Raw genomic sequence first — 16080 nt, 5'->3', positions numbered from 1 at the left:
GCTACCCACATCCACTGCTCTTCTGCTGAGCACTGGTGAATAAGATCATACAGAGTGAAGTAAGTCAGAAAGAGAAAGACAAATACCAAATGCTAACACATATATATGGAATCTAAAAAAAAAAAGAAAGTCATGAAGAACCTAGGGGTAAGACAGGAATAAAGACACAGACCTACTAGAGAATGGACTTGAGGACATGGGGAAGGGGAAGGGGAAGCTGGGACGAAGTGAGAGTGGCACGGACGTATATACACTACCAAGTGTAAAATAGATAGCTAGTGGGAAGCAGCCACATAGCACAGGGAGATCAGCTCGGTGCTTTGTGACCACCTAGAGGGGTGGGATAGGGAGGGTGGGAGGGAGACGCAAGAGGGAAGAGATATGGGGACATAAGTATACATATAGCTGATTCACTTTGTTATACAGCAGAAACTAACACACCATTGTAAAGCAATCATACTCCAATAAAGATGTTAAAAAAATTAAAAATAAAATTTAAAAAAAGATTATATGATTTGTTGCTACACAGATATATAATCTTGAACTTCAGTAGATCTTTCAGCAATGCTTTAGCATGACCTTCCGTAACATTTTATGTGTCCCCCAAAGCTATTCTATGTCTTGTCACCAAGCCCCTGTTATAAGCTGCCCATCTCCCCACTAACCCCAAGAATTTGACCTTTTCTTCAACTTTCCAAAGTAAGGCTGTTAGTCACAAATTTGGATGAACTTATCCAAATATACCTTCTTTCACTTTCCTTTGTCTTAGTATTAGAGGAAATGATTTTTCTTCTGTCCAAGGCTGATTCCAGCACCTGTGTCTGTGATTGGAAAGAACATTTTTTTCCTTCCAAAAACTTCTTTCATTATATACTACATTTTTAAACCTCTTCTTTTCCATTTTTTTCTGTTCTCTCTCCCTCTCATACTTTGAAAGCCTAACTTGTAGAAGGAGTGGATTATACTATACCCATTTAACTTCCTCACATCCCACTTCTTCTGTACCCACCTATGACACTATAATCCAGATTCTTCCCACACCACTTCCTGGACACTTCTCTGGAAAAGGTCACCAGTACCTAGAAATAATAGCAAAGGAAGAAAAACAAATTAACTGTCAACTTTAGGAGAAACAAAAAGAAAAATTCAGCAGCACAAAGTATTCATGTAGTCATAATATCTGTATTCACAACTGATTAATTAAAAATGGTGTTATAACTGGAAATAGGGGTTTGAGAGTTCTAAAAGAGCTAAATTTACAATAATAGGAAGTCAATTATTAATGTCTAAAATCAATCGCAAAATATCAGTATAACCATATTCTGTAGAAATACATCATTAAATACCAAAAGAAAAGGCAGAAAGAGTTGGCAGTGGTTTCTCTGAACAGAGCTTAGGGGTCAGGATAGATGAAACAAACACTTATTGTTTATTTATTTTGTTTTAACTGTGTGTATGCATTTGATTTTCTAAAAAATAGTTTTCTTTAAAGAAAAAGGGTACAATCCATAGCAGAGGGGAAATTTATCAGTCAAGTTGTCAGGGAACTGCAGTAAATAGTTAGTTGCTAGTTGGTGATTAATCCACATGTCATTTAAAAATAGCAGTAAGTGTCCATTCCCACAGCAAAAATGGAATCTGACCTGCCAAAGAGCATTACTGTCCATGAGCTTGAGAAATGTTCCGGGAAGAGCATAGACAAAATAAGAGCATATTAATATAGAGGCTGTTTATTCCCAGGTTTTAGTACCACAAAGGAGAATACATAGAAGTGTTGGAGGGAACCAGGAAATGTGCTCTTTCCACGTGAGCCCTTTGTCCTTTGTGGTATGGTGCGCTGAGCACCTTGGGCAAATAACCTAGCATCTGAGCCTCAATCATTCCTGCAGCTGGAACATGAGAATAACCTTGTAAGGTTTTTGTGAGGATGGGAAATAATACATACATGTCATGTGTCTAAAGAGTGCTTGGCACATACCTGTACTCAATATGATGAAAAAATAGATAGCATTAATAATATTAGTATCATTCCCTATGATTGTGGGCTTTTACTGGCTTATTTCCCACAATGTCTCTCTCGATTTCCTGGATGTTTACAGTTAGTTTTTAAGCAGAATACTGGCCAGATGACTGGGCACACAGCTAATGATAACTCCTATTGAAAAGGTATCACCAGGTAGACTATTAGAAGCCCAAGTTGCAGCTGGAACAGTATGGGGTGGGCCAGGCAGGGTGAGGCACAGTGCAAGAACGGATCGTTTCAACTGTGCCATGACTTATGTATCTCCAGTGTTGTTGTTGAATTTGTTCTCAGCCAGAATCCAGAATCCCACGGAAGGAATGGGATCAAGGGGCCTTCAGCTGATGCTTTAGAATTCACATCAAGGGCCTTGTGTGACTGTTGCTCGGGACACAGCCAGAGGATATAACATTCTTGTATTTTTAATGTTTTTTAAAACTCCAGCAATCAAAAGGTCATCATTTGTTGTAATGATGCTGTAATTAAGTTGTGGTAAGTGATAGCATTTGTAGATTTTATAACCAGAATCGATTCATAAAATGAATACCGTCCCAGCAGTTTATGTTAACATAATTAAATGGAAATGTAATTCTAGCTGAGTTTGCTTATGAAACTGAAAATTACTGGGTTATGAGCACTTTTACATTTCTGTCAAAATTGGTGTAAGTCTAGGATTACATGAAATATCCATTAAAATACAGCATATTTTAAGGCTCTGTTGCTGGTGGCGTATACATTTCTTACAGCACATGCAGACTGATCACGTGAGAGCATGTGCTTTTAGTGAGTTTCCTGCTAACTCCTTTTCTCTTTCCTCTGCAGCCATTGGTTTAGCCCTGGGGCTAGGACAGAGCATGGCCAGGTAAGGAACATTCTAATCCAAAAGGAAGTTACTCAGTCTTTCAAATATTTAACTATCTCCCTTCAAGGTAGCAGATCAGTTTTATGAGAAAGGATAAAGTCCCAGGTTATTTTAAAAGGAGTTCATTGTGCCGGTGCTGATACATCACTAGTTTGTAGGACTTCACCGTTCACATATGTTTTTCGCAAAGTTAAGGTACCAAAATAGTACATATGCTTGAAAAAATTGCTTTGTATTAAACAAGATCAGCCAGCAAGAGAATATTTTTATTTTTGAAGTCTTGAAGGTGATAATGGTTTCTTACAAGCGTACGTTATATTTCTAAGTGAGGTTTTTTTTTAATTTTTTATTAGTTTCATGGCAACACAATGATGAGTTGACTTAGCAAGAACTTGACATTCATTTTGGTTAACTTTACATATAAAATAAGTAGTCTATCTTCTTTGTTGAATGTGTTAGTTCTCTCTCTGCAGCGTGATAAGGTAATTTAGGGCTTAAAATTTTGATAAGTTGTAAAGCATATATGTTTTAGGCTTTGCATCCTTGTTAAGCCTTTTTTTTCATTATGGATTCTAAGAGTTATTTTTTAAGTGGGTCAATAGTATGATATGTAAGAAATACCTTTAAATATATGCGAATGAAAAGCCTCAAATCCACACGGATCATTTCTTCTGAGGGGTAGGTAGGTAGGTCGGTAAAGAGGAGATTGTGCTTAGTAATGGTAATTGGTAACATTATTTTATGTATTGGTGATGTCTTATTTCTTAAGCTGGGCGGCAGGTCCAGAGTTGGTTGCACATACCATAGTTCCCTTTTCTTATAACAGCAAAGTGCCAAATACTTCATTATAAGCTATACTATATTTCTTAACACACATGAATCTAATTAAAGAAAAATATGTGAATTCAGTTTAATGATTTTTTGTAAACTTGGCCTTTTTCCATGAGAGCAATTTGCACCTTTAAATATATTTCTCACAATAATAGAATATATACCGTTATTTCTAAAGTTTTGGAAATTAACTAGGCTACGTTGCATCCGTAGTGTGTTTGTTCAGAATGTAAAACTTAGACTTTCTGCTTTCCCAAATGGTTCATACCCTCTGTGTAAAATGATCACAGTAAGATTCTGCTTCTAGTAGTAAGTCGCATCAGGGTATAGTTTATCCCCAAATACGATTTTGTAAAGATCATTTTCCACCTTCTAGAATTTGAGAAATACTAAAGTAATGTTATAAATCTGTGCTTTAGATTATAGTGTAACTGGCTGCTTCCAGCCAAACTTTTTTTCTGTCATTAAAAATTAACAAATAGCTAAGAACATATAGAGAAGAAAGTTGACCAATCTTTTTTTTTTTAATTTTTAAATATTTTAGACAAATTTTTGATTCGCCTTTTGGCTTAAACTATGATATACCACTTCAGATTTTTATCTTGACTAGATAGGTTATTAGTTAATGAACACAGTTGATTCTTGTTGTTTGTAATAGCTATGTTCTATGAGGTTGATAAGAATACTAATGAACGTAGCAAATACTGAAAAATCGCTCCCAGGAAAAATACAAGGTTAGGTTCCTGAGAATCTCTGGTCACAACATTTTCATTAACTAATCCATACATATCCTTATTTGATGTGTGTTTCTGTTTAAAGACACCTCATTTAATACATATTATTGATTCATTAACACTGAACTCATGGCCAGCAGCACTATAACTTATTCCTGAAGGGAGCTTGTCTAATGCACATATTTTCTCTATAAAGCCCATCACAACCTTCGTGCACTGGGGAACACTAGACAGCAGTTCAGCACAATACTAGGAGGCTATTTTAAACAATGAAGATGAGAACAAGAAAAAAATGCAAAAAAACATAGCACTGAACGGACCTCGAAAAAGACACTTGTTTACAGTATGAAAGCTGAAACAAGAAGACAGACATCACCTTGTCAGACCTCAGCTGAGAACATGCGCTACAGGGGACTCAAATTTCTGTCACTCTGTGCATGTCTGCCAATGACTGCTAAAGCACCAGACATATTGATTTTGGTGTTACAAATAAATTTTAGCAAATAGGTGAATTTGCAAGTACAGAACCCATGAATAATGAGGAACAGTTGCACATATACGTGCGTATACAAATACACATGCAAACTACTCATGTTTTGAGGGATAAAATTTTCTTATTCAACTTAGACGTAACTTTAGCACAGTAAGCTATTGGCTAAACCTAGGTCCAAGGTAGGACCTAAATAAAATGCAAGATAAAATGCAAGACCATGAAAAAGTATAAAATCCTTCAATATATTGTTGAATGAATGACTATTAGCATGCATGAACACCTTTTATTTTTCCCATACCAACTTACCAACCTAAAGAAATGATAATATTAACCCCACTTTTGAAATCCCACCCCTCACTGCTTTCCCCACCTTATAATTCCCCTTTCTGTTCTTTAGTGCAAAGTCCCATTTCCATTTACATCATGCATACTCAGCGTTTCTTTATCACACATTCAGTAAATCACTGTTGTCCATCAGCCGTTATCTCTCAGGCACTCTTTATTTCTACAAAAAGAGGTATTTATATAGACAGCATAGCTTTTCCTCTGAGGTGGGTAAAATCTGGGGCAGGAAAGCAGTAACTACAGGATGTTGGTAAATGTTTGAGAAAACCACAGAGAGGGCACCACAGAGGCCACAAAAGAGAAAATTGAAAGGTGGTTCAGTAGTAGAAGTAAGGAGACAGAAGCAGCTGCAGGAAGCCTCATTTTGTGTGTGTGTCTTTTTTAATTCTGAGGATTTTCCTCCTTGAATATCTAATGGTGTGATATTTTTGACTGAGTTTACTAGTATCTTAAGGAGCCACAGGTCATTGTTTAGAGATTACTTAGTACTCCTTTTAAGGTGAGGACCCTGTGAAAGGCCAAGTGTGGAGAGACTTGAAATTCTTTTGTAGACATTTGAGGAGTTACCTGAAAAGTGGCTGCTAATCAGAAACAGTCTTGAGCTTGAATGCCTTCTGAATATCAGGTGGTAAAGATAGGATTGCCGTGGAATAAGTATTCTGCTCTTTGCTTTTTCCTCTTGTGCTAGGAACGTGACACGCACAAAGTAATCTTTTAAAAGTAGCATGAATAGCCACAGAAATTCTCAGCTCCCTTTCTGTCACAGGAGCAACCACGATCCACTTGGAACATTTCTCTTCCTGGTTTCATTCAGCAGATTTTAAAATTGCGTACCTTTTGTAAACCTCACATTGTACTAGGTTTTGTGTTTATGAATGTTCATGTCATTCTTATGTGAGTCATTTTTTAATATACATCTGCAGGTCACTCACTAATAAGGGAATTGTCTCTCCGTTTGGCCTAAGTCCAGCAATCTGAGAGTCAGAAGGTAAGAAGCACTTCGCACCATATTCAGAAGTTCTGTTATTAATCGGAGTTGATGGTGTTGAGTCAGAGCCCTGAAAACTGACCTCACTTGTGACACTGATAGGAGTCCAAGGAAACAGGAAAAGTTAGCAGTAAGAGAAGTGAAGAATCTTTCAAAACCTGATGAGCTACTCTTGCTTATCAGAGCAGAGCTCCAGGACTCTTGTGTCTTTTATCATGAATTCCTGATCTGATGCTCCTCCTACCCCCTGCCACCCTTTTTTTGTTCGTTGGGGCAGAGCAGACACGTGTTGGGAAACTTTCAAATACAAATGTATGTTTTCTATTCAAATAACACTCTGGATTAATTTTTTTCATTTTCGCCCCTTAAAAGATCTAGGTTCCCATATTAACCTGTTAAATTCATGACCCAGAGATCTGTAATTTTCTCTCAGAGCTTGATTTTAAATTTGCAAAGATACACCCAGACTTATAATTTTATTGATAAAATGAGATAATTTTGTGATGACTTTTTAATAGAGATGCATTATATTAAATAATTCCAATATTTGTCTCTTTTTATATACAAAGCCCATCAAAACTATAAATTTGAGGAAGAAAACTATAAATTTTTTATATACAAAGCCCATCAAAACTATAAATTTGAGGAACTATAAATTTGAGGAAAATTCTCATGTGAATCTAATAGAAGGAGCTCTAACCTTAGAGTTCACAGAAGTTGCTATCTCATTTTAGTTCATCCAGATGGTGGCCTCCCTAAGAACTAACCAGACCTAGTAGGTATAGCCTAATATTTATTTTGGTTATTATAGTTGCATTTTTAAAAAACTAAACTGTAGAATTCTTTTCTTATTTAAGAACATATGTTTGGGATTTTTTGAGTTCTTTGTTTAAACTGTTTTAACACAAATATAGGAATAGTGTTCACGTATCCATCTTATCTAACAATTAGAAAAGTTAGTTAACTACTACTATTAATTGAAGGTGGAGGTAGAGATTTTATCATGTCACCTCTAGCTATCTGTGTCACAAATGTTGGTTTGTGTATGTTTTTTTACAAAGGCACTAGAATTAGAAATGCCAAAGTAATTAATTTTTTTTTTCAGAAGCAAATTAGCTTTCATGGTACGAAGTGTTTCTACATTGAAACACTTTCAGATTAATGGACTTAAAGATAAATTGTTGCTATTTTCTATAAGTAGTAATAATTAGGTATGGCTTCATCTACATATCAGATACTATATCTCATTCCCTATTTCTTTATCTCATTCATTCATTCACTCATTCATTCAACAAATATTTATTGAACACTAAAAATGTTCCAGGCACTGTGCTGGACCTTGGAGATGCAGGCAGATTGAATAACTAAAACAAAGGGCCAAAGGTGAGCAAGAATATGGTACATGCTCCAAACTGAAAAGTTCAGAATAGCTGGGATTTATCATTTAGAAATAAGGAGCGTAGGGCTTCCCCGGTGGCGCGGTGGTTGAGAGTCCGCCTGACGATGCAGGGGACACGGGTTCATGCCCCGGTCCGGGAAGATCCCACATGCCGTGGAGAGGCTAGGCCCATGAGCCATGGCTGCTGAGCCTGCGCGTCCGGAGCCTGTGCTCCACAACGGGAGAGGCCACAACAGTGAGAGGCCCATGTACCGCAAAAAAAGAAAGAAAGAAGGAGCTTAGGTTGGGGGGTAGGAGGAAGCATAATAAATTATGAGTTTAGAAATATAATCAAATTATGAAGGGCCATGAGAGCCTTGTACAAGATTTGGGGGTTTATCTGAAGAGAATAATGTAATCAGATCTAGTTTTAGAATTATTGGCTGCTGTGTGGAGAATGGATTAAATGGGAGTGAGGCTGGAGGCAGGGAGGCCTTTGGAGAGGCTGTTGTAGGTGAGGGAAAATGATGGCCTGGACTGGGATGTTGGTAGTGGGGATGGAAAGAAGCAGATATTTAAGAGAAATATAAAGTAGTCTTATTTAGTTAAGACATTCCTGAAATAATGATCTAACAATGTTCTTTGTGATCTAATTAAGTTATTTTCCTTCTCAAGGATGGCCAAATGTGGCTAGTAATTGATTCTAAATGATGTCATTAAATAGTTCAAAGCAGTTATTTCATTAGAAGTTACTGATATTGGTCAGACAATAACCACTGACAACCAGGCTTATTAATTATAATTGTAGCATTTGAACCATTTACTCGGCACTTTTTATACTCTGGTCATAGTGCTAAGCGTTTGACATGATTTATCTTATTTAACACTCACAGCACCCTTACAGGTAGATATTATTGTTAGCTCAATTTTCCAGGTGGAAACTGAGACTTAGAGACGTTACACAGCTTATAAATGGTAGACCTGTTTTTAAAACCTAGTGACTTGTTAGTTACTGGTATAGCTGGGATTCGAACCCAGATCTTTCCTGCACTATTACTCCTAAGATTTCTATTTTTATTAAGGTTAATTTCTAATATGCTGTACAACTTCTTATTAGCCCAGTCTTGCATATAATCACATTTCTGCATAAATAAGATAAGCTACAGTTTGAGAGTACACACAGCAAAAAGTATTGACTACTTGGGTTTTTTTCTTTCCAATTAGTTAGGCTAAAGCAACTGTGAAGGGAAGTGTATGGTGAGGCATTTTGAGGAGGCAGTCAAATCTGTATTTTTTTTCTAATTATATATTTCCAAGCCAATAATTTCTTTGAAAAAGAATGTTTTAAATGTTTCTTTACCATGTTAGGCCAGTAAATACAGAGAAAGTAAGATTAGATCTTTTATGTCATCGTAGGTGACAAAGCCTCGAAAAATTCGTAGCTGAATGCACTGGTAGAAGCATTGGTAAGAGAGGTTGCATTACTTTTACCAGGACCACTCCAGAGAACCAGAATTAGAAGTGAGTCCTAGACCTCCAGCTCTAGGCTGTATATTAAGTGACTATAAGAGCAGTGTAAGCTGTCAGGCAAGCACTGGCAGCTCTTAGCAACATTTTTATAAGTGTGTCAGTGGCATCTCTAGCAAAAGTAGTTGTCTTCGTTTTAAGAAAAACCAGTAAAAAAACAAAAAGAAAAAAAAGTAATGCAAGTGAACAAATAGTGTCCCTCTGAACGAGAAGAATACTTCTCTACTTACAAAATAATATAATGGAAATATTTTTGTTTCTACAACTTTGTTTTAACACTTTGGACAGCATCAGCTTCTGAGAGACAACCGAGCTGAAAGAGGACACAAGAAAAACTGTTCTGTGAAAACAGCCAGCAGGTAAGCAACTTAAAATCGCTTTTTACTCTGATCATTAAATCGTGTGATTTTTTTTTCCATACCAATACAAATATGGTGAGTTATAGCTGGGATGCCTTTGGCTCTGGAGTGCCAGCTTAAAATATTTTATGTATTGTTTATTAGAATCTATTTCAGGATTACTAGTAATGAATAGAAAGATACCGTTCTATTTGTACTTTTTTAAGCTAATGAAAAATAAAGAGCACATTTTTTTTTAACATCTTTATTGGCGTATCATTGCTTTACAATGGTATGTTAGTTTCTGCTGTATAACACAGTGAATCAGCTATACATATACATACATCCCCATATCCCCTCCCTCTTGCGTCTCCCTCCCTCCCACCCTCCCTATCCCACCCCTCTAGGTGGACACAAAGCACTGAGCTGATCTCCCTGTACTATGCGGCTGCTTCCCACTAGCCCTCTGTTTTACATTTGGTAGTGGATATATGTCCATGCCACTCTCTCACTTCGTCCCAGCTTACCCTTCCCCCTCCCTGTGTCCTAAGTCCATTCTCTATATAAGAGTGCATTTTTAGAAGAAAAGAAAATCTCTGCCACCCATAACTAATGAATTTTAGATCAAGATTTAGAATAATTAGTTTATTTTTTAATTTTAAAAAAAGAGAATTAATCTTTTCCCCAAAACTTAAATGGTACTTAGGCTTTATGAGACAGCAACATGTATATTTATCTCTAATGATATATAAATAAGTATATAGAAAATATACTCTTTTTTTAAAGTGCTTCTGTGTTCTTACTCATTTTATATTGCTGAGTCGATGTTATATTTTTTCTTTAATAAAAAAAATTTGCCCCAGTTTATTGTTTTAGACAGCGTATTTCCAAATTTTGCATGTGGTGTTTCTGAAGACCTCATTTTTACTTAGGTAAAAATGGCTATCAGAATATTGATCAGAACTACTGCCCTGTGATTTACACTTGCTCAATTTTTAACAAGATAACCGACCTCGGCAGCTGCCTTTGCATCTCCTGGCCTCCCGTAGTTAGTGTGCTGGCCACTGTGTTTAACACTCCCAAGCAAGCAATGTAGCTTCCAAGTACCATGTTGTACAGACTAACCCCAACTGAGAACACACTAGGTATCTGCAGAAGCTAACATAAATCCTATCTAGCATGTCTAATTTAGACAATCAAAAATTGTCAAACATAATAAGTTGACCGTCAGTGATAGTCAACATAAAACTAATATAGTTACCCCTAAGGATGTCAGATCCTGAAATTATAAAGTATGGATTATATAAATTTTATACAGGTTATAAATAATTAGAAATGCCACATTTATAGAAATAAAATAAGCAGGCAACAGATCGCTATTAGAATTGTTCAAGCAGAATTGAATCAAAAGCATATAATTGTTAAAAATGAGAAGTGTGATTGTGAAATGGAGGTACAGCTGAAGAAGTAGGCCAGAATGCAGCATAAAAATACAAGGAGATGGAAAAATGAAAGAGTGGTTAGGAGACCCAGGAAAGATCTAAGATACATTTAAGCTTAGAGGCTTTGATGGAGGGTATAGAAAGGCTGAAAAAAACATGATGCTGAAGAGATGTTGGCTAAGGATTCCCTAAATGGGTGAAAGTTATAAATCTATAGATACAAGTACAGAAAGCACAGTGAATACCAACTAGAATAAATAGAAAGAAATCCATACCTAGTAGTACACTGTAGTACACCAAAAACAAAGAGAAGATCTTAAAAGAATCCAGAGATAAAGGATGAATTACTACAAAGGAATGACAGCTGTACCTCATCAGATTTCTGAGTACTGACAGTGAAACCAGAAAACAGTGGACAAGTCTTCAGAGTACTGGGTGAAAATACATTGTCAGCATAGAGCTATGTGCCTAGAAAAACATCTTTCATATATGAAGATGAAGTAAAAACAGTTTAAGATTTTCAAAAACTAAGGAAGTTTACTACCAACAGACCTTTGCTAGAAGACTTTCTAAGGATGTATTTCAAGAAAAGGATCTCCCCAGGAAAGTCTAAGATGAAAAAATGAATACTAAGCCAATAAGCTGTTAAAGATTTCAGTAAGTTTAAACAACCATTGTTTATATAAGTTGACAGTTATAATATGTAATTCATAGGACTTTTCAAAAGACAATCTAAGATAGTGGAAAATAACAGCATGTTAAATTGGCAGTGTTGATGATTACAGTTCAAGTCCAATCTAAGGTCCTTGAATTGTTTGGGGTGTTTACTTCATTGGTCAGTTAAGAGATTGCTGCTTGATAAGACTGTATTAAGTATTCATGGTAAAATATCAAAAATAACTACTAAGTCAAAAGAAATAGAGTATGTAAATTCCAAGCCAGTTGGCGGGCGTGGGGTTGAATGGAATAAATGACCTCAAAAAATCCATTTAAAAAGTCAATAAAGGGGGGAAAAAGGCATAGACAAAATGGAACACAGAAAAAAAAAGTTAGATAATTGAGTCAAGTCCATGTGTCAGTAATTACAATAAATATTTATGGATTAAATTTGTCAGTTCAAAGCAAAACTAAGCAGATTTAGTTTTTCTTTTAAAATCCAACTATATGTTCTTTATAAGAGACATACCTGAAATAATGACAAAGAAAGGTGGAAAACTAAAGGATGGGACAGCATATACCAGATATACTATAAAAGAGACTCTCCTACCAGACAAACTGACTTAAGAACAAAAGCCTTAACAAGCTTAAGAAACACATAATTTAATGACAAAAGATGCAACTTACCAAAGAGTTAATAATTTTACTATTGTGTACATTCATTAAAATAGACCCAGAAAAATATATAAAGCAAATATTAATAGCAGTGAATGGAGAAACTCACTAACCCACTATCATGGTGCTCCCACTTCAATACAGCATTCATGTTATTGATAGTTTAAGCCATCATAAAATTTGCATAACAGAAAATTAACAAACTTAATGATATTATATAAACCTTTTCACCCAAACTATTAACAAAAACACATTCTTCTCAAAGACACGTAATATTTACAAAAATTGACCACTTACCAGGCCAAAGCTACTATCAACAAATTTTAATGAATATGTATCATAAAGATCATATCCTTTAATTTGAATGTGATTAAGAGAAATCATTGACAAAAATAATTTTTTTAAAGTTTGGAGTTAAAAATACATTTTAAAATAACTCGTGTCCAAAAAGTCATAGTGATAATATCTAAACTTGTGAGTTGCAGTTAGACGGTAATTAAGAAAACTGTACTACTTGCAAGTTGTATATTAGAAATTTGGTCTCAGTTGCTGTTGCAGTCAAGATTCTGCACTATAAGATTACTGATTCTAAACTATAAGAAGATGGCTTCTCTCCTCCAGGGTCAACCCAGGAGGAATTCAGAAAGAGCAAATAAGCAGAAAACTACAAGAAGTCCCCGGTATTAAGGGAAGGGGTGTGCTATTTTGAACTTGTGCTTGTGAGATGGGGGCACACAGGTGTGCTTGTGTGCTTTGACCTGAAGCAAGAGGCAGTTCAGCCTGGGTAAGGGAGAATGAGATGTGAGGAGAACCTTTGGAGTTCTTTTCTATACTAGCTTGTCATTGGCCATGGCCTTGGGACAAATGACATCTGCCCCTTACAGAAAGACTCAGATCTCTGGTCCAAGTGTTTTTTAAGGATAAAGTCAGGGCAGCTCACAGCGCTGTATTTGTGAGGAGCTGGGAAAGCTTGATGGGACTGGATGACAAATTATCTGGTCTTCACTCTGCCCCCTACAAACCACAGAGCTGGAGGATTACAGTTCGCCTTTTCCTGAGAGTGAGGAAAGGGAGCGTTTTTCTGACAGAGGAGTTATTTTATAGAGAGGGGTGTGATGATTGTGGTTTTCTGGTGCCCAGGCCTCTATACTCTTAAGTCAGGTTCATTCACCTCCAATTGCTGAACTGCTTTGGGCAGACAGAGAAGACTGGCCTTTCCCCATAGCATTGCCTGGTAGAATCAGATAATAAGGCATTTGAGGAGAACAGCCTTTTCAAAAAATATATATATATCAATATATATAGGACTTCCATGGTGGTGTAGTGGTTAAGAATCCACCTACCAACACAGGGGACACGGGTTCAATCCCTGGTCCGGGAACATCCCACATGCCACGGAGCAACTACCCACGTGCCACAACTACTGAAGCCCACACGCCTAGAGCCCGTGCTCCATAACAAGAGAAGCCACCGCAGTGAGAAGCCCGTGCACCGCGACGAAGAGTAGCCCCTGCTCACCGCAACTAGAGAAAGCCTGTGTGCAGCAACGAAGACCCAACACGGCCATAAATAAATAAATAAATAATTTACTTTTAAAAATATATATATATTGGATTACAGACTCCAACAGAAGCAGAAATGTTAGAACAAACAAGTCAAAAGAATTTGATTAGCATAATAAGTATTGGCTAAAAGAAGTACAGGAAGATAACAATATAAAGCAAGAAATAATACAACACATAATTAAGAACCAAATATTTAAGTCTTTTTCAGTTTTTCTCAGCAGTGTTTTTTTCATTGTATAGGTCTTACACATATTTTATCAGATTTATCCCTAAGCATTTCACCATATTTTTTGGTGTATGAAAATGTTGCTGAGAGAAATTAAAGATCTGTGTAACTGGAGAGATATACCTTGTTCATGGATCAGGAGACTCAATATTCTTAAGATGTCAGTTCTCCCAAAATTTAGCTCCAGATTCAGTACAATCCAAACAAAAATCTATTTTTTGAGACTATAGATTTCTGAGACTATTTTGTAGAAATTGACAAACAAATGCTAAAATTCATATGAAAATGCAAAGGACTTAAATAGCCAAACTTTAACACTACCTGATTTCAGAACTTAATTTCAAAGCTGTAGTAATCAAGAAAGTGTGGTATTGGTGCAAAGACAGAAAAATAGATGAAAGAAATATACCCACATATATACAGAGAATTGACTTTTGACAAAGTACAAAGGTACCTCAGTGGAAAAAAAATAGTATTTTCAACAAATGGTAGTGGAACAACTGAATATCCATTTGCAAAAAAAAAAAAAAAAAATTTAACTCATCTATACTTCATACCATACAGCAAAGTAATTTATAGTGACCAGAAGCAGATCAGCTGTTGCATTGGCATGGGATGAGGGCCAGGGAGGTACTGGAGGGAAGGATTACAAAGAGGCATTAAGAAACTGTTGGGGTGATGGGTATCTGCATTATCTTGATTATGGTGATGGTTTCACACGTGTATACATATGTGAAAACTTATGAAATTGTACACTTTAAAAGTGGTGAGGGAATTCCCTGGCCGTCCAGTGGTTAGGACTCCTCTGAGCTTCCACGGCAGGGGGCATGGGTTCAATCCCTGGTCAGGGAACTAAGATCCCCATGCCACGTGGTGCAACAACAACAACAACAAAAAAAAAAGTGGTGCATTTTGCTTATGCCTACTACACCTCAATAAAGATATAGGTATAGATATAGTTTTTTTTTTTTAAGTAAACTCTTAAGTGGCTTTCTACTTCATTCCAAGTAAAAGCCAAAGTCTTTATCTTGGCCAGCAAGGCCATATGTGTTCTGACCCTGCCCTTCTTTGTTTCCTCCTTGACCTCATCTTCTCCCACTTGAACTGTGTTATTCACCTACTCCAGGTACAGTGGTTTCTTTCCCATTTCTCCAACATACCAACCCCACTCGTGTCTGAAGTCTGTGCTCAATGTAAGAAAGGCCCACTCTCCACCAGCTCTGCTTCTTGTGTCTTCCTTCTTGTCTCTATTACCCCTTACTGTCTCTATTACCTTTAAGCTTCATGAGGGCAAAATCTTTGCTTTACTCACTGGTGTATCCCCAGTACCAAAAACAATGCCTGATACATAGGAAATATTTGCTGCATAAAATATCTGTCAAACGAACTTGACATAGATTCTGGGGCAGTAGAGTGCACTGACTGAGTCCTTATCTTGGCCTCTGTGTCCAGCCTCTGCGGTTAGAGTGCCTGACTTCTGATCCCAGTTTCACCACTTACTAGCTGGGTGACCCTGAGCGAAATACGTAACCTCTCTATCCCTCAGTTTACTTATCTGTGAAACAAAGAAAATAGTTGTACTTATCTAAGAACATTGTTATAAGGAATGTATGAGCTCATGCCTATAAAGCACTTAAAATGTAAGAGTTCTTACGGCAGCTGTTAGGAAAAGTCTGGTATTGTTATTTCCATCTGTGTGCTTCCTAAGCACTTGTTAAGTTTTATTTTTTGTCCTGTTTTTCTTGTACATAATTTAGAATGTCACATCATTCTATAAGACATAACAAAGTACAGCAGACCCCAGCCTTGTTTTTCCTCATTCTCTAATTTCACACTCCAAAAAAATCCACTTTCAACTCTTAGGTATTTCTTCCAGTATTGACCTAAATTACATGCTTATATTACTATTTCTTGAAGCTTTTAGTTTAGTATTACCTATTGACTTCCTGCTGTGTGCCCTACACACACACACACACACACACACACACACACACACGCA

The 16080-nt window shown here is 36.5% G+C and overlaps 1 protein-coding gene and 1 long non-coding RNA gene across 4 annotated transcripts in view; one reads left to right on the top strand and one right to left on the bottom strand.

Annotated features, from left to right (window-relative positions):
• Positions 1 to 16080, bottom strand: part of LOC307193223 — a 284938-nt gene that overhangs the window by 18432 nt on the left and 250426 nt on the right. For both annotated transcript variants that reach the window (XR_013830255.1, XR_013830256.1), the window contains exon 6: positions 1010 to 1079. This is a non-coding gene — a long non-coding RNA (uncharacterized lncRNA). The remainder of the gene's footprint in view (positions 1 to 1009; positions 1080 to 16080) is intronic.
• The window catches only part of GPATCH2 (G-patch domain containing 2), a 165761-nt gene that overhangs the window by 108195 nt on the left and 41486 nt on the right, over positions 1 to 16080 (top strand). The window contains exons 7-9 of one of the 2 annotated variants that reach the window (XR_013830243.1): positions 2843 to 2882; positions 6209 to 6273; positions 9467 to 9503. Coding sequence is in view for 1 of the 2 variants with exons in the window: in XM_079934746.1 (XP_079790872.1) it covers positions 2843 to 2882; positions 9467 to 9537 (111 nt within the window). In the remaining variant the exon portion in view is untranslated. Of the gene's footprint in view, positions 1 to 2842; positions 2883 to 6208; positions 6274 to 9466; positions 9538 to 16080 lie in introns of those variants that run through there. The other variant, XM_079934746.1, reaches the window with a different exon arrangement.

Source organism: Stenella coeruleoalba (assembly GCF_951394435.1).
Source record: "Stenella coeruleoalba genome assembly, chromosome: 1".
Lineage (NCBI taxonomy): Eukaryota > Metazoa > Chordata > Mammalia > Artiodactyla > Delphinidae > Stenella > Stenella coeruleoalba.
This window is presented reverse-complemented; position numbering and strand designations above follow the sequence as displayed.